This window comes from Podarcis erhardii, assembly GCF_964252035.2.
Source record: "Podarcis erhardii genome assembly, chromosome: 14".
NCBI lineage: Eukaryota > Metazoa > Chordata > Lepidosauria > Squamata > Lacertidae > Podarcis > Podarcis erhardii.
In genome coordinates this window covers 25,345,796-25,364,156 of record NC_138503.1, presented here as the reverse complement: position 1 = coordinate 25,364,156, position 18,361 = coordinate 25,345,796, and the positions used below count along the sequence as shown (strand labels likewise).

General features: G+C 45.1%; 1 protein-coding gene across 1 annotated transcript in view; it reads left to right on the top strand.

Moving 5' to 3' along the window:
* SLCO3A1 (solute carrier organic anion transporter family member 3A1) overlaps positions 1-18,361 on the top strand; it is a 113,334-nt gene that overhangs the window by 28,542 nt on the left and 66,431 nt on the right. The window contains exon 2 of the mRNA XM_081838921.1: positions 107-572. Within this exon, the coding sequence (XP_081695047.1) occupies positions 107-572 (466 nt within the window). The remainder of the gene's footprint in view (positions 1-106; positions 573-18,361) is intronic.

Genomic DNA, 18,361 nt, shown 5'->3' with positions numbered 1-18,361 from the left:
TGAGTAAAAAACACCACCTTTCCATATTTGAACAGGTACTGCAATGCAAAAGGAACGTTAGAAAACAGGACACAAGCACGCTAAATCTCATTGTCTTTTCTCACAGGTGAGTGTGTTGACCACCTTGGAGCGGAGATTCAACCTTCAGAGTGCCGACGTGGGTGTGATCGCCAGCAGCTTTGAGATTGGGAACTTGGCTCTCATCCTCTTTGTCAGCTATTTTGGTGCCCGGGGCCACCGGCCTCGCTTGATAGGATGCGGAGGGATCGTCATGGCTCTCGGGGCTCTCCTCTCAGCGCTGCCCGAATTCCTGACCCATCAGTACGAATACGAATCCGGGGAGATTCGGTGGGGCGCAGAAGGGAGGGATGTTTGCGTGGTCAATGGCTCTGCCAGCGATGAGGGACCAGACCCGGAGCTTATCTGCAGGAACAGAACTGCCACCAACATGATGTATTTGCTTCTCATTGGAGCTCAAGTCCTCCTAGGGATTGGGGCCACCCCTGTACAGCCTTTAGGAGTTTCCTACATCGACGACCACGTGAGAAGGAAAGACTCTTCCCTGTATATAGGTAAGTGGTGGAGCTTTCCAGAGTATCGTTTTTGGCTGTTTCTTGTCCTCTTTACTAACTTTGTTCTCGGTAGATCTGGAATTGTGCCTTCTTGCTTCCGAATTCTTGTTCATTGGGTGGGAATCCTCCTCCTCATTATATTATTATTTGATGGACATCCAATGTTGGAGGACTGAGGATCTATAAAAGAATGAACTTCTTCACACAGCACATAAAATATGGAACTCAGTCCCACAGAAGACAGCGAAGGCCACCAACTTGGATGGCTTTAAGAGAGGGTTGAACAGATTTGTGGAGGAGAAGGCTATCTATGGGGACTACCCATAGTGAGGTTGCAGGGAACCAGGCAGAGGGCCTTCTTGGTAGTGGCACCCACCCTGCAGAACTCCCTCCCACCAGATGTCAAGGATGTTCAGAGGCAGTAATGCTTCTGGGTTCCAGTTGCTGGAGGCTACAGGAGGAGGAGGTGTCTTGTTCATGGGCCCTTCTTACAGGTTTCCCACAGGTAACTGGGTGGCCACCATGAGAATAGGGTTCTGGGCCAGAGGGCCCTGATGCAACAGGGCTATTCTTACATTCTTAAGAATAAACCTCTACAGCACCTTCCTCTTTCGTGATGACTAGTTTAGATCTCAATTTTCTTTCTTTTTTATAAATTTATTTGGTTTTTCAGATTAAAATTTTACAGTCATGTATCCAACATACAAACAAGATTCCAAAGAAATCTCCTGGATTCCCCTTTGTGGGTCCTATTGTTAATCATTTCCTCCTGCATCTTTTATAATAATCCAAATCTTTTACCTCTCCACTGTATCCAAAATTCACCATTAAACTACAAATGATATATTCCAGTCCTACTAATGATTTTAACTGTTTACAATGGTTTTTAAGATAAATTATAAATTTTCCCCATTCCTTATTAAAATTTTGGTCTTCCTGGTTTCTGATTCTTCCGGTCATTTTAGCCATTTCAGCATAATCCATCAACTTGATCTGCCATTCTTCTCCGGTAGGGACTTTATCTTCTTTCCATCTCTGGGCCAATAACCTCTGCACAGCCGTGGTCGCATACATAAATAGTCTTTTCTTAGGTCTCCGTTTTCATTCACCTTTTCCCAGGAAATAGTTGCCATTCCTACAGCAGAAACGTGTGTGCCTCTTGGCTCGTTGCTCCAAAAATTAGTTATTTTGGGACACAATGCCAAAATATTTATGATGGGGAAAATAATGGCATCTTGAAACCAGATGGATTTTGCGGGTATCCATGGTGGGTGACTGTAGGGGCAGATTAGGGCTGTGCAATAGGTGCTGAGCCATGGAGCTGCTGTCTCAAAGCCCAGAAAACAAGGTGCTGGACTTTGAGAGGGAGACACGAAGCTCTGTCAGGGTCCTGGAGTCCTCCCTCTTGTTCCTAAAGTCTAGTTAGTACTTTTCCAGCTTTGGGAAGGAGGTGAGAGGGCTCTAGGACCCAGACAATGCTCTCGTATCTCTTTCCCAAAGCTGGGTGCCTCCTTATCTGCCTTTGGAAAGGCATTGAGAGGATGGTGGGGCAAATTTTGGCCTTGCACAGGGTACCCTAGGATCCAAGTCCACCACTAGTGGGTGGATAGGGAAGTTAAGGGTGTGACAGAGAAAAAAACGATTATGAATAGCTCCTCTTGCCTCGTCTATTTGATTTTTATTTTTTTTGTAATTACAATGGCAGAAAAGAGATAACCATTCTATTTATTCATGGTTGTTGGCATTAGAGAAAGCTGATGATCTGTTAATAATCCTTTTGGGCTGACAAGTGTAATGAGAGAGTGCTTAATTAGGAAGATATTCTCCTAATGTTTTCTGCAAGTGAAATCTCTAAAGTATCCTTAACTTTTTTATGGATCATTTTTTATTGACTTCAAAGTTACCAATTATGGCTTTCTTATCTAGGCAGTAAGGTTCCCTCCTCCCACTTTTCATTGCCTTAAGTCAGTTGCTGGAATATTCAGGTTTAGTTTCTGCCTAGTGGGAAGTAATATGTTTTCCATATGCCCTTGGGATCACAAGCCAAGACTTGTAAGTTGTTCTGGTGTAAAATAACAGAGGAAGACACCAACACTTTTCACAGGTGCTTGTACCAATGTCATTCAAAAGATTCAGAAGCACCAACCGGACATCATAAGAGATCAACAATGATTTACAAGGAGCTAAGATAGGGAGGCTTGCTTTGCCTGGCATCTTTCATCAAACTGAGGAATAGGTGGCTGCCTACCTTTAGCGATAAGAAAATCCACCAATTTCAGTTTCCCTGTTCCTCTTGTTTCCAATCTTAACTTTTAGATCACATTTTCACATCAGTTTGTGATTTCTTTTCAAAAGTCCTCATAAAAAATTGCATTTTAGGATAAATTTCTCCAAATATACACATTTAATGCAGTAGCCACATATTTTGCAAAGTGATCTCCCTTACTATAACATTTTTTTCCTGTTATTTTCAATATATTCAGTTCTTTGGACACTTTACCCTGGTATGTGCATTTTGGGTACACATTGCTTGAGAACTGCATTGCCAAATTTGGAGGATTACAAAAGATGGCTGTGCTTTGGTTACCGTATGTTTTCAAAAAGTGCAAATTACCGTAGGTTGGTTTCTTTCTCTGTGCAAACTCAGTCTGATTTCTCCCTTATCCCTACTTACAGTACATCCCATTGCTGCCCCAAAGCCACCAGTAATGGACAGCAGAAGGAATAAGCTACCTTCACTAAAGGCTGAGCTGGAAAACAGGTGTTTGAAACCCTGAACTGCAGTCATGGATGCATACCTGTTAGAAGACCCCTGTGGGAAGGTGGTCAGGGCTTGGGGTCATAGGGTAGAGTGGGCATCTTGAAGGCTGGGCTGCCCTTCTCAGACACTTTGGAAAACAAAGAAGAGGAATCCTTTATGATAGTTTGACATGTTCAGCCTTAAACTTTTCCATCAGTGTTGGCTGGGGGCCCATTTGGGATTTGTGGGGCAGAAAGCAAGGGAGTCCAGCAGAGGCTGGAGACAGAGTCAGTGGCAGGCACAGACAGCTAACTTATTCATTCATTCATTCTACTCAATTAAATTTAGATCCCACCTTTCCCCCAAAAGGAGCCTAGGGTAGCAAACACTTCTGTGATGGAAACAACAACACACAATTAAAAACAAATGTTATTCTCCTAGAGTATTGTGGATCCAGGAAAAGGGTTCCCACTGTCATTTTCATTTGTGGGAAACGCTTCCTTTCTCACCACTGGCCAAAGTGAACTGGGGTAGTGGAGAAGGTTTTTTTGGGGGGGGGCTTTGTCTTCCTCACTCAAAGGCCTCACATAAACCCAGCCTAGCTCCTAAATGTTCAACCAGCATACACAGCCCTGCCCTTTTCTCCCTTGATCTCCATCGCGACTGGCTGCCAGGAAGGGAAGCCTCTGTCGACTAGTCCTTTCTGGTAGCTATGATACCTCTTGTTCCAAAACACAGTTGGCTCAGATGATGACTTGGCAACCCTTGGATTGTTCCCCTGTTTCTGCCTTTTAACTTTCTGCACTGCAATCTCACCTTAGGTGAAGTATCAGAGACAGAATGCCTCTACTGGCTGGCCTTTGTGGTCCCTCTTATTTGTTTTAATTATTTGACAAAATTTATATACCACTTGATTGCTTACAAAAAAAGAAGAAGACGATCCCAGCACCCTCAAAGCTGTTTATAAGAAGACTAAAACAATGGCATTATCGGGGAGTGAGGGGAACTGTTAAAAACAAGTATTTAAAGGATTCAAAGCATACCGTAATTAATATCAGCAATAAACTAAAACCAGATTAAGATACGTGTCAGTATCCTGCATGTCCGAATAGGCTTGCCTGAAGAAAAAAGTGGAACAGGCTACTTCAGAAGATGGTGGATTCTCCTTCACTGGAGGGTTTTAAATAGAGACTAGATGACCAGGGATTCTTGAGCTGTGATACCTGCATTGCAGGGGGTTGGACTAGATGACCCATGGGGCCCATTCCAACTCTACAATTCTCTGATGCCTGATAGGTACGGAAAAGGAGGTTCCAGCACAGAAAAGTTCCACGACTCCAAAGGCCTAGTTCCTACATTGTGTGGAACAGACCTCCTGATGAGATGGTGTCTTCAGGGGGCCCTCTCCTACAGAGTGCCAGGGATGTGTGCAGTATATAAGGGTGTGATTATCTTTTTGGTCAGGGCTCAGGAACGGCCTGACAGACCGTTTCTCACATTCCATGCCCATTTGCCCACACCTGTTGCCATATGTGATGACATGTGTGGGTCAGGTAGGAACACGGCTGGGTCGGAAAAGAAGAAGAAGAAGAAGAAGAAGAGTTTGGATTTGATATCCCGCCTTTCACTCCCCTTCAGGAGTCTCAAAGCGGCTAACATTCTCCTTTCCCTTCCTCCCCCACAACAAACACTCTGTGAGGTGAGTGGGGCTGAGAGACTTCAAAGAAGCGTGACTGGCCCAAGGTCACCCAGCAGCTGCATGTGGAGGAGCGGAGACGCGAACCCGGTTCCCCAGATTACGAGACTATTGCTCTTAACCACTGCACCACACTGGCTCCCTGTGCATCACCTTTATCACTTCCATCCTATGTGATTCCAGGAGTCTGACTAAGGTCTCCATGGGGAACTTGCTGGCACATTGACACCTGCAGGGAACAGGACCTTCACATCACCTTGTTCCTTCTGTCTGTCTGTCTTTTTTTGGTTCCTTCTTTCTAATGTATATTTTGTTCCAGGGCTTTCCTGTTTTGCATTGGATGAGTCAAGGTGGGGCAATGTATCTTTACCTCCTAAACAAAGTTCAGGGCTCCAGCCATCCATTCTGTAGTCCATTCTCTCCATTGATTTTTGGCACCTGGGACACAGAACATAGATGGAGTCCATGTTTGCTGAATGGAGAGCTTTATTTCAGATTGCTTTCATTGCTCACAGTTAAATACAGACTGGAGTCCCTGCTTCCAGAATTCCCAGAGCATTCTAGAATCCTGGTCTGGGTCAAGGGATGGATCTGCTCAGATATTACAGCCCTCCAAACAGACTATACCAGTCTCCCCCTGCTGTTTTGTCCCCTGCCCCAATTGTCACAACGTTCCAAGGCTACGGTGCATGCTCAGTCCTCATTGGACTGTGGAGTTTTTTTGGGGGGGGGCAGGGGTATTTGGCTACCACATTTAAAAAAAAAATACTTCTGAAAACTTTGGGTTCCCTTGGGCATGCAGATACCTCCCGCTTGTTCCTCCTTGGCCCCATTTTTGTGGCAGTCCTGTCAGCACTCGCCACCTGAGTTTGCTATTAGAAGGATTGATGCCAGGCCCTGTAGAAAGCTCTGTAGTACATGCTGTAAACGTTGTGAGACAGCCACAAGAGAGTGTTGCTGTAGCAACTGTTTATAGGAATAGCAGGAAGGAAGGGTGGGGGAGTGCTTTGGAGTCAAACCAAATCCAAATTCCCCCCTCCCTCTCCGAGCTCAGAAGAGGATGTTCAAACTGCCAGCACATTCAGCTTTTCGCAGGCGCCATCCTTTCCGGCTGGTGATGGGCACTGCATCTTCCTTAGCAGCAAACGAAAACAAAAGGCTTGAAACCAAAGATTTGACTGCTTGTTTCAAACCGGTACGTGATTCCTCAGCTCTCTGCAGCTGCCAGGTTCCTGGCTCTTCTCGTGGATCATTTTGTCTCTTTTCAAGAGCACAAGAAGAGCCTGCTGGGTCAGGCCAAAGGACCATCTGGCCCAGCATGCTGTTCTCACAGGATCCAACCAGATGCCCCAAGCAGGACAAAGCACAAGAGCCCTCTCCCCTCCTGGTATCTGGAAGCACTGCTGCCTCCAGCTGTGAAGGCAGAGCGCAGCCATTGTGGCTAGTAGCATAGCCCTCAATGCAGGTCGTCAAAGCCCTGTGTTTATTTATTTATTTGTTGTTGTTTAGTCGTTTAGTTGTGTCTGCCTCTTTGTGACCCCCTGGACCAGAGCACACCAGGCACTCCTGTCTTCCACTGCCTCCCGCAGTTTGGTCAAACTCATGCTGGTAGCTTCGAGAACACTATCCAACCATCTCGTCCTCTGTCGTCCCCCTCTCCTTGTGCCCTCCATCTTTCCCAACATCAGGGTCTTTTCCAGGGAGTCTTCTCTTCTCATGAGGTGGCCAAAGTATTGGAGCCTCAGCTTCATGCTCTGTCCTTCCAGTGAGCACTCAGGGCTGATTTCGTTAAGAATGGACATGTTTGATCTTCTTGCAGTCCATGGGACTCTCTAGAGTCTCCTCCAGCACCATAATTCAAAAGCATCCATTCTTTGGCGATCAGCCTTCCTTATGGTCCAGCTCTCACTTCCATGCATCACTACTGGGAAAACCATGGCTTTAAGTATACGGACCTTTGTTGGCAAGGTGATGTCTCTGCTTTTTAAGATGCTGTCTAGGTTTATTTATTTACATCATACAATTCATACGCAGCTTGATTGTAAAAGAAAAGAAAAAAAGCCCTCAAAGCAGTTTACAGAAAAAATAAAGCAATGAAATTATCAGTAAAAACAATTAAAAACAACTACGTAAAACATTGAAAAATAATAATTTAAACCAACAATAAGGTAAAAACCAGATTGCAACACAGGTCAGCATTCTCTACATGTCTTGATAGGCTTCTCTAAACAAAAGTATTTTTTAGCAAGTGCCGAAATGAGTACAGTGAAGGCACCTGCCTGGCGTCAATAAACAGGGAGTTCCAAAGTCTGTGCTGCCGCACTTAAAAGACCAAGGTCTCCCGAGTGCAGAATGGGTATTGTGTGGCACTTGTGACAGTGCCAGCTCCTTAGATTGAAGCGGTCAAGCTGGTGAATGTGGGGCAAGGCGATCTTGCAGGTAAACTGGTCCCCAGTTGGTAAGGGCTTTATGTACCAATGGTAGCCCAGTAGCAACTTGCCAACCCATGCTGATCTCTGAGTATGGGTGGTATATGCCGGCAAGGCCTCATTCCTGTCAGCAGTCATGCTGCAGCATCCTGCAATAACTGCAGCTTCCAGATCAAGTGCAAGGGGCGTGCCATGCAGAGTGCATTGCAGGAATCCAGTCTTGACATAACCAATGCATGAATCATGGCCAAGCTGTTCCTGGTCCAATCTTCCCTGTGTTAGTAATGTCAGGTGGATGATTTGTACAGTGGTACCTCTGGTTACGTACTTAATTCGTTCCGGAGGTCCGTTCTTAACCTGAAACTGTTCTTAACCTGAAGCACTACTTTAGCTAATGGGGCCTCCCGCTGCTGCCGCGCTGCCGCCACGTGATTTCTCTTCTCATCCTGAAGCAAAGTTCTTAACCCGAGGTACTATTTCTGGGTTAGCGGAGTCTGTAACCTGAATTGTATGTAACCCGAGGTACCACTGTAGTCCAATAAGAGAAGAGGGTGGGTCTCCCTTCCTTTTAATTTCCTGTGTTGATCTGGGGGGTTGTTGACACAACAGATACCGCATTGTGAAATGAACATTAGAAAACAGGACAGAAACATTAGTTTTATAATCAGGGAAACCAACACAATATTCCCCACATCTGTACGTCCCCTTAGTTGGTTACAGCCTTATCTATTTTCCATGGAAAGTACTCAACAACATTTTTCACTAATCCCAGATGAGAGTCATTTAGTAAAGTCTTACAGCTTCCATTCCCTGCCTACCCCATGCCGCCCCTACAAAGGGATGTACTAGTGAGAAATGAATGAGTTATTAATACTAGCCATCCAGGAACGGTTCCCAGAAGTGCCATATATATTCTTAACAGCAGGTGTTCTGTCCATCTCAGACCGATTCCTCTTAAGATTAAATGGCAAAAAATCGACAAGGAAGTTGTGGTATCAGCCGCACCATCATTGATCCAGGAAAAACCTGAAGCCTTTTAAATCATTGTCCTTCCTCCGGAGTCATTGTTTCTGAATATCCGCTCCTTAGTAGACCGGGCTCAGGTTGCCCACATCTCTGTTTGTGGCAGCATTAACCAAGAAAATTAAATGAAAACATAAATATTGTTGCAGTTCACTTAGAGTCATGGCTGTAATCAATTAATGGAAACACCTTCTATGCTTTGCGGGGGCACTTAAGCGGATGTATTTATTAAATTACAAAGAGGGGGAGGAGAAATACGTTCACTGCGGCATCATCGCTCTGGGTCTCTGGCATATCACGGCAATTGCTCCACTTCATGTCATTTTGCTAATAGCTATCGGAGGTCTGAACGCAGCGGGCAAGTCAGGGAGGCAAACGAGAGCAATACAGTCAGATCAGCTGCCTGGTTTGCATGAGATTGGTTGAAGCCAGCTGGTCGTAACAGTTTCTGACTAGCCAAATAGACTGCATCATGAGAGGCTGCTGAAAGCTTCACCCTTTCCAGAATGCAGCAGGTCTGTGTGCTTAATTTCGCAGGACCATCAGAAGCAGTCTTATGTTTATTTTCAAAGTGGTATAGCTATGATCTAAAGTACTAGGTACGTATTGTCTGCTTGGTGCCAAAGTGCAAAGCATCTTGTAAGAGGCACGCAAAAGCCCTGCCTTTCTCTGTGTATCTTCTCCTTTTCTGGGTTCTGTTCATTCCAGGAGCAGAGGAAAGGAGCACTGGATGCGGGGAGTGGCGTTGCTGATTTGTGGTTCCTAAAAGGTAAAGGGACCCCTGACCATTAGGTCCAGTCGTGACCGACTCTGGGGTTGCGGTGCTCATCTCGCTTTACTGGCCGAAGGAGCTGGCATACAGCTTCCAGGTCATGTGGCCAGCATGACTAAGCCGCTTCTCGCGAACCAGAGCAGCGCATGGAAACACCGTTTACCTTCCCGCCAGAGTGGTACCTATTTATCTACTTGCACTTTGACGTGCTTTCGAACTGCTAGGTTGGCAGGAGCAGGGACCGAGCAACGGGAGCTCACCCCGTCGTGGGGATTCGAACCACCGACCTTCTGATCGGCAAGTCCTAGGCTCTGTGGTTTAACCCACAGCACCACCCATGTCCCTTGTGGTTCCTACTTCCTGCTTTTATTATGTATTTTGTGTTTTTATCTTGTGTTTTTATGTTGCGAACCACCCTGAGATTTACGGATGAAGGAGGGTATATAAATACTGGTCTGTCTAGATCCATATTGTCTACACTGACTGCCCGTTGCACTCCAGGGTTTCGGTGGGGGGGGGGGGGCTTACAGGTCATTCAGTTGCTTTTGTCCTCTAGGACTAAGGGCAGAAAGGGTTTTTTAAGGCTTCCTTTGAAAAAAAAAGGTTCATTGCAGCAGAGGAAAATGTGTAAGACATTTCAGGCGGCATGGAAACAGAATAAACAGGCATTACAGAATAAATTACAGAGACTGGAACCGCAGAGCTATAAAGGCTTCTCTCCATTGGACGAAAAGGAAGTGTTGCACCTGTTGCTCCACCTACCTTTGCTTCCGGCCCTGCTAATCACTTGCATCCGGCCCCCAGAAAAATGCCTGCAAGGGAATCTGGCCCTCTGGCTCCACATGGTCCCCCACCCCTGAGGTAGCTGTACACGTAGCAGATGTGGTGGCAGAGTCTGCCCCAAAGTACGGAAGGGTAGACTTTAGGCTTGTAGAAACAGCTTTTTCTGTTTGTTTGCTCGAACCCTAGAATCCGTTCACCGTTCTCTCGGCTTTTCCTCCAGCCTTCGAAGGCCTCTGCCCTCCCCACACCCACCCCTCACTCACCACGCTGCCCCAGCAGTAATAATAGCAGAGGAAGAAGTGGGTGTTGCAAGATATTTTCAAGGCCTGTTGGGGAAGATTATTCCGGCTGCCCTCAGCCAAATGAGCAAGACGGAGCTCTGAAGAATTCAGCAATGCCCTTTTCACCTTCCACGGAGAGCTGAGCAATATGCTGAGTGATGCGGGACATAATGTTAGCAGAAAACCATTGCCTTAATCACTAAGTAGCTCATGCGGCTGGATTATGATTGAATTTGGGGCTCTTCCAGGCTCTCGCTAGTTTCGGGTGGGATTTAATGCCAGCAGATTCAGGGACCTTGATGCAGTCAGCCCCTCTTCCCAGGGAATTCTGGGAACTGTTACTCTGGGAGGGGAATAATGGTCCCCCAGCAACTCTCAGCACCCTTAACAAACCACCACAATTCTTTGAGGAAAGCCATGACTTTAACATGGTACCCTAGTTCCTTAAATGTATGGTGTGGACGTTGCCCAAAAGTGTTATTTGTTCACAGCATAGGTGTTATGTACTGAGTTGAATAGGATCCAAAACGCAGCAGTCTGATTGGTCCTAGAACAATAGGGTCCAGAATGCAGTACTCTGATTGGTCCACAGGAGCCACCCAATCCAGCTCCAGGTGGAAGTGAATCCGCAACCTGATTGGCCTACAGGAGAATCCCGGAATTAGCCAATCACGTGGGGCCCATTGTGTAAAGAATGTATATAAAGCAGGCATTCTGGGGGAACTTCCATTCCTCCTCACCACTATGAGCTGAATAAAGAACATGAAATCCACTCTCGACTCTGAGTATATTTCACTAGGGCACTGCCTTATACCAAATCAGGCCATTGGTTGGTCTAGCTCAGTAGTGTTTACACTGACTAGCAGCAGCTCTCTGGGTTGTCCAGCAGGGAGTCCTTCCCAGCCTTACCTGGAGATGCCGGGCATTGAATTTGGGAAGTTTTGCACGCAATGCATTTAACTTGGCATTGTCTATAATGACTGGCATTTCAGACAAGAGAAGTTGGGGGTTGAACCCAGGTTCTTCTGTATGCAACACAGATGCTGTGCCACTGAGCAGCACCCTTTCTCCTTCTTGCCCTTGGAAATTGCCTTGCAGCCCAGTAATGGGACGCATGAGTTGGCTCTTCTCCCCATTCTCAACAACAACTTCCTATCCTAAATACAGCCTGCTGCTTCTCTTCTGTTCATGTCGGATACTGAATAAAGGGGCAGGTTCCAGCAGTGGCGATGGCCTCTCCAGAGTGGTGCATGCTCTGGTTATCTCCCGCTTGGACTACTGCAATGCCCTCTATATGGGGGTACCTTTGAAGGCGACACAGAAACTAAAACTAATCCAGAAGGCAGCAGCTAGACTGGTGGCCAGGAGCGGCCACTGGGACCATATGACACCAGTCCTAAAGGATCTTCAGTGGCTCCAAGTACGTCTCCGAGCACAATGACCGTGATTAGGCAAACTAAGGCCTGGGGGCCAGATCCAGCCCAATCGCCTTCTAAATCTGGCCCGTGGACGGTTCAGGAATCAGCGTGTTTTTACATAAGTAGAATGTGTCCTTTTACTTAAAATGCATCTCTGGGTTATTTGTGGGGCGTAGGAGTTCGTTCTTTTTTTAATAATACTAAAAAATAGTCTGCCCCCCCCAAGGTCTGAGGGACAGTGGACCAACCCCCTGCTGAAAAAGTTTGCTGACCCCCTGGTGTTGACCTTTAAGACCCTAAATGGCCTTAGCCCTGTATACCTGAAGGAGTGTCTCCACCCCGATTGTTCAGTCCAGCTTCAGGGGCCTTTTGGCAGTTCCCTCACTGCAAGATGTAAGGTTTCAGGGAACCAGGCAGATAGAGGGCCTTCTCAGTAGTGGCACACACTCCCATCAGATGTCAAGGAGATAAACAACTATCTGACTTTCAGAAGACATCTGAAGGCAGCCCTGTATAGGAAAGTTTTTTGATGTTTTATGGTTTATTGTGTTTTTATATTTTGCTGGAAGCCGCCCAAGATGGCTGGGGCAACCGAGTCAGATGGATGGAATAATAATAATAATAATAATAATAATAATAATGATGATGATGATGATGATGATGATGATGTTTTTACTTGAAAATGAGCTGAGCTTTCTCCATAACAGAGAGATTTCCAGGCAAAGTTACATTGAATCTCATAGGCAAAGAACACATTAATTATATCCTGAGCAGGGGGTGCACAAAGTCTTATCAGATTTCCAGATAACACTAACAAGAAATCTGTTAGCCTTCAAGGTGCCGCAAGAAATTCTCTTCCTTTGTGTGTTTGCTTTATGAAACTCACAGAGCTACTACCTTTGGATCTGTCGGAGGGATGTTGGGTCTGGGCTGCTTAGATAACAAATATTTTACTACGTGTAATCAAGGAGTGCTTTGTAGAAACTTTTGTAGCTTGTACATAAAGAGCTTGTTGTCACAGCATCTGGTTGCAGACATAGCAACCCTTTTCACTGTCCTTTGTTCTAGAACAATAGACTTTTTATCCATTCTCTCTCACATACACACACACCCTCCCACCTGCAAGATCTTGTGGCTCTGGCGATTAATAGGATCGTGCTAAGCCTCACCAAACACAGACGTATCAGCTTGGGTGCCTTCCATAGGCCTTGTAACACAGTGGACTTCTGTTACGACCTTTCCCCTGTTGGATGCCAGCTTGAAGGGTGCCAAATAGAACTCATGTTACAAACATGCCCCCTGGTACAGATGACAAATCCATACTCAAGACTGTGTATATTTAAAGTACATAGCAAAGGGACCCCTGACCATTAGGTCCAGTCGTGGCCGACTCTGGGGTTGCGGCACTCATCTTGCTTTATTGGCCAAGGGAGCTGGCATACAGGGTCATGTGGCCAGCATGACTAAGCCGCTTCTGGCGAACCAGAGCAGCGCACGGAAACGCTGTTTACCTTCCTGCCAGAGTGGTACCTATTTATCTGCTTGCACTTTGAAGTGCTTTCGAACTGCTAGGTTGGCAGGAGTAGGGACCGTGCAACGGGAGCTCACCCCGTCGCAGGGATTCAAACCGCCAACCTTCTGATCGGCAAGTCCTAGGCTCTGTGGTTTAACCCACAGTGCCACGCGCTTCCACCAAATAAGAGCCACTGCTTTCAACATGTGGGGGAGATGGGATCTTAGAAGCACCATACTGGCTGTTCCTGGTTGACCATGATGCCAACCTAGGCATCATGGATTGGCTGGATACAGAGGAGTGGTGGGAGACACCAGCTGAGGACCTCCCATGGGAAGAAGGCACAGAGCCAGGGGATTGGTGGTGGGATGACCGTGAGTTGTTAGAGGAGGAGGCGGTGTCAGAAACAGGGTTTAGTGAGCAGGAGGAGTCTGTGGCAGAGTGCAGTTCAGACTCCGAGGCTGAAACAGAGGCAGGAGAAGAGGAGGGGGTGTCAAGAAGCTGCTGAAAAATCCAGGGAGTCTCCTCCTGCTGCTGCATCCAGCTCCCCTCCCCCCTAGTCTCAGAAAACGCACATAGAAATGAAAAGAGCAGGACAGAGATTGGTTGTGCACAGATGCGGTTTGAGACTATGGGGGTGGGACCCTGGACAGGAGGAGCCTTAGACAGCTGAGGGAAGGCAGGGACCTTCAGTCTTCACAACTGTGTCATCGGGCCAAGACCTCCTAGGAAGACTTGCTGAGATCACTAGACCTGAGCTACATTCCTCCCCACTTGAATAGAGAACTTCACAGGCATTGTTGTTGTTTAATCGTTTAGTCGTGTCCGACTCTTCGTGACCCCATGAACCAGAGCTTGCCAGGCACTCCTGTCTTCCACTGCCTCCCACAGTTTGGTCAAACTCATGCTGGTAGCTTCAAGAACACTGTCCAACCATCTTGTCCTCTGTCATCCCCTTCTACTTGTGCCCTCAATCTTTCCCAACATCAGGGTCTTTTCCAGGGAGTCTTCTCTTCTCATCAGGTGGCCAAAGTATTGGAGCCTCAGCTTCAGGATCTGTCCTTCCAGTGAGCACATTAGTGACTTATTAATTTAGTGCTGACTCCAGCCCCTCTCACACTAGGTGGACATTGATTCTGATCTAATGGGGTTGTTCTAATATTTTCAATGATATCTATATTTTTGACACCTTGCGATGCTTGATCTCTGTATTTTGATCTCCATCTGACAGGCAATCATTTTTGATGACATGCGAAGGCTGTGGGTCTCCCCCGCCCCTCCACTGGGTTTTCTTTCTTTCTTGATTCATAAGCTTATGACTTCTAATGTTCTCCATTTAAAAACATACCCAGGGCAGTGATAAGCACAGCAGGAACACGAATGATTAATATTAATGTGGATTTTTTGGGGGGGAAGGGGGAAGTTATTTAACATAGAAAGTTAATGCAAACAAGCCTCATTTTATGCTTGTGACTGCTATTTGTAATTAGTGTGTGGTGCAATTACCCTGCAATCAAGACCACCTGGATCTTGTTAGCAGTTGGCTAACTACACGCAGGCTTGTTATTTAATCAGTCTAGGCATCAGAAGAATAAAAACAGTAGGCAGAGGACTCCAAAGAGAGTTATGAGTTTGTGGTTGAGCAATGTGGGAGGTTGGTGGACTCTGGGGACCAGGCAGGGTGGGCATTTGTAAATCATTCTTCTTCTTCTTCTTCTTCTTCTTCTTCTTCTTCTTCATAATTCCTTTAAAGTCTATACCACTTTATATTTTTAAAGGGGAAAATCTCAAAGCGGTTTAAAGCCTACAATAAGACATCAAATAAAACAATCCAGAATAAAACATTACTGAAGAAAGCCAGGTATAAAGTATACATTCTTTTTTTTTTTTTTAATAATATTTATTAAAGTTTTCCAATTAATTACAAATTAATAAAACATCCAATTTCAAATCTTTTTCCAATTACATCCTTTCAGGACTTCCCCTTCCCTCCCCCCCTTGTATTCCAAATCTCTCAAATGATCTCAACAAGTTCTTCTCCTCAATTCAAACTTGTTATCCTTAACCCAAATTTTTTTTTTTTTTTAAAAAAACATTATTTTCCATTCCCCTAAAATCGGCTTATTCCCACCACGAGTTCCCCACTTTAGAATACCATGTAGATGTATATAGCCTAAATAAAACATAGTTTACGCCTTTAAGGATTCCACATTTCCCACCCCCCCTTTTCCCGGTTGCGTTCCCAATGTTCCTCAATGTCCGATATTTCCACGTCTCTCTAAATCATAGTCCTTTGCCAGTCCTCTTTAGTTTCGAATGTCCAATCATGGAAGGATTCTGTCTCAAAGAGAGGCCCATTTTTTCCATCCAGATTTTTATATCCAGGAGTGAAAAACTCCAAATTATAATCCTTAAGCTTGTCAAATCTGGATGTCCCAAATGTCCCCACTTTTGACTTGGTCCAATTCTTGTTATTTTGTTGTTCTTATTGATCACACTCCTCTTTTTATTTCTTTCTGTCCCTGTTTTCCTGCACAAATGTCCTAATTCCAAAAGTTAGTTCTTTTACAGAGGCTTGTTATTCAGAAACAAAACATTACGTCAAGTTCCTTTCATTCCACAACAGATGATTCCATTGTCTTCTTCGGTGTAGTGGCCTCTGTAGTCATAATAATGTTCCATTTCTGCAGTTTCCCAGGAGATAAACAGTTCAGTTCCAATTTCCAGCTAAAACTTGTAATGTCCCTCGGCTCCTCTAGGTGAATTGAAAAAACTGAGTTCTCTTCCAGATCGCATCCATTAGCCCTAGTAACTTTGTAATCCTTATTTAAAACAATTTGTATCCAATTTATAACAAATATAACCAGCAAAGTCCTTGTAACATAGTCTCTATCTTATTTTCCGCTTTGACAGCTCTTTGACAGCTGTCAAAACTTGCCTTTCTCCTCTCCAAACTCCGTCATCGATCGCTCCCGGGTTCCAGGGGGGGTTGTTTTTAAGTCCGAATTCTACTTTCCTCCTCCAGCTCAATCTCATATTCTTCACTCGTGAGGTTAAAAACTTGCCAAAATGATGTTACTCCGATCTTAGTTATCAGATCCTTTGCTTTGACCCTTCTACAATGGAGGGGGTGGCTGACTTCCTTTTTTGCGCCTCCCCCGCTCGCTCCGAAATTTTTAAAATTTTTATCCCTCTTTTTAGTCCAAGTTCCAATTACTTACAGGTTGTTCTTTTAGGTCCGAATTTTCAAAGGAAGAAGCCAGCGCTCTCCGCCGAATGGCATGCGGCTTCGCACGGCAGGGATAGCAGAGGACTCAAAACACCACGCTTCTCCCCGGCACCCGATCCGTAGCCTTTAAAAAGGCTCCTTCACGAGTCGGGAGGGCGCTAACGGTGTCAGCCGAGTCTCCATGTCCACGGCCCCCGTGGCCGTGGTTTTTAAGGGTCCCCGCATCGCCGGTGCGGTAGGACCCAGCCCCTGCCGTGCAGGCTCCCTCCGGAGCTCGGAGGGAGTCCGCCATTCGGCGATGGCGCCGACCCGGAAACGGTATAAAGTATACATTCAAAGCAATGTAAGGAACAGGAAACTAAAAATATTATCTAAAAAGATTTCAGAATAAAACATTATAAAGGAGGTCAACTGCAGAACACACATTTAATGCAGCAAAGTTAACAAAAAACATTTAAAAAGAGAACATTACCGAAGAAATTCAAAAATAAAAAGCACATTCAAAACAGTGTAATTAGCAAGAGAATAAAATATTACCACAAGTACAGAGCATCTCTGTTGCTGTTGCTGCTGCCAAGCCTGCCAGTGGCTGTTCATGGCAGGTGGCAGCTGTGGAAGCTCAAACTCAATGAGCTGGGTCTGCACACAGGGACAACCAATATTGTCCTTTGTCAGTGGCAAAGGACCAAGATGCTCAACCCCTTATTGGGCAGGGAGGGAGGAAGAACCCAGTACGCTACTGGTACCAATTCAAGGTGTTTGTACAAGGCCCTAAAGGACTTGAGACCCAAGTTGCTAAAAGAACACCTTCCTCAATATCAGCCATCTAAGGCCTTACAATTGGAAGGGGAGCCTCAGTTAGTAGTGCCAATCTGGATGTAGTCCTCCAGGGCTCTCTACCTGGCCCTTGGAACTCTCCCCAGGCCGCCACCCCTTCCCCACTGGTCGGACTTCACACCTCCAAGCTTTATTTTTATTTTATTTTTTGCCTCAGTACAATTCATCCTTGAACTGTGATGGTGCTTCTTCATTGATGGAGGCATATCGGTGCAGGTGTGCACAAAGGCAAATGTCACCACTGTCTGTGGCTCCAGCCATCACTGCCATGTGGCCCTTGGATGGTCCCTCACTCCTGGACCAATGTGTATAAGTTGCATAATTCTGATTGTTTTGCAGAGGATTTTGTTTAAAAAAAAATTAGCATGGCATCCACACAGCTCTGAATATGAAGCAGCTTCATGATGACTATATGATATCAAATCCCCAACATTTATCTGATGAAAATAGGGATGTCCTATTCCATTATTATTATTATTATTATTATTATTATTATTATTATTACCCTGCCCATCTGACAGGGTTTTCCTTGCCATTCTGGTCAGCTTCCAACATATAAAAAATATATAACAAAACATTAAAAACTTCCCTATACAGTGCCTTCAGATACAGTGGTACCTCGGGTTAAGTATTTAATTCGTTCCGGAGGTCTGTTCTTTTTTTTTTTTAAAAAAAAGATATTTATTAAGATTTTATATAATAGAACAAACATACAACATACAACAAAAGAAACAACAAAGGAAAAAGTACATCACAAAAAAAAAACAGAAAAAGACTATAAAAACATAGAAAAGAAAAAATCCAATTTTTAGCTTAATATCTATATAACCCTCTTTCTTGACTTCCTCGCATCTCCCTTTTTTGTATTCCCCTTTACACAATCGAGTTCAGCAAATTATAACCCTCTTTCAGACCTCCTTTATGATTATATATTTCAACCTATTATGTCTCCAATTTTTCTTCTCTTTTCAAAATCAGTTTTTACCTATTCTTTATAACTTAATCCCTTGTGCCGTTTTTTTTAAGTTTGACATAATATTACTCTGGTCTTTTCCCCCTTTTCTTTTT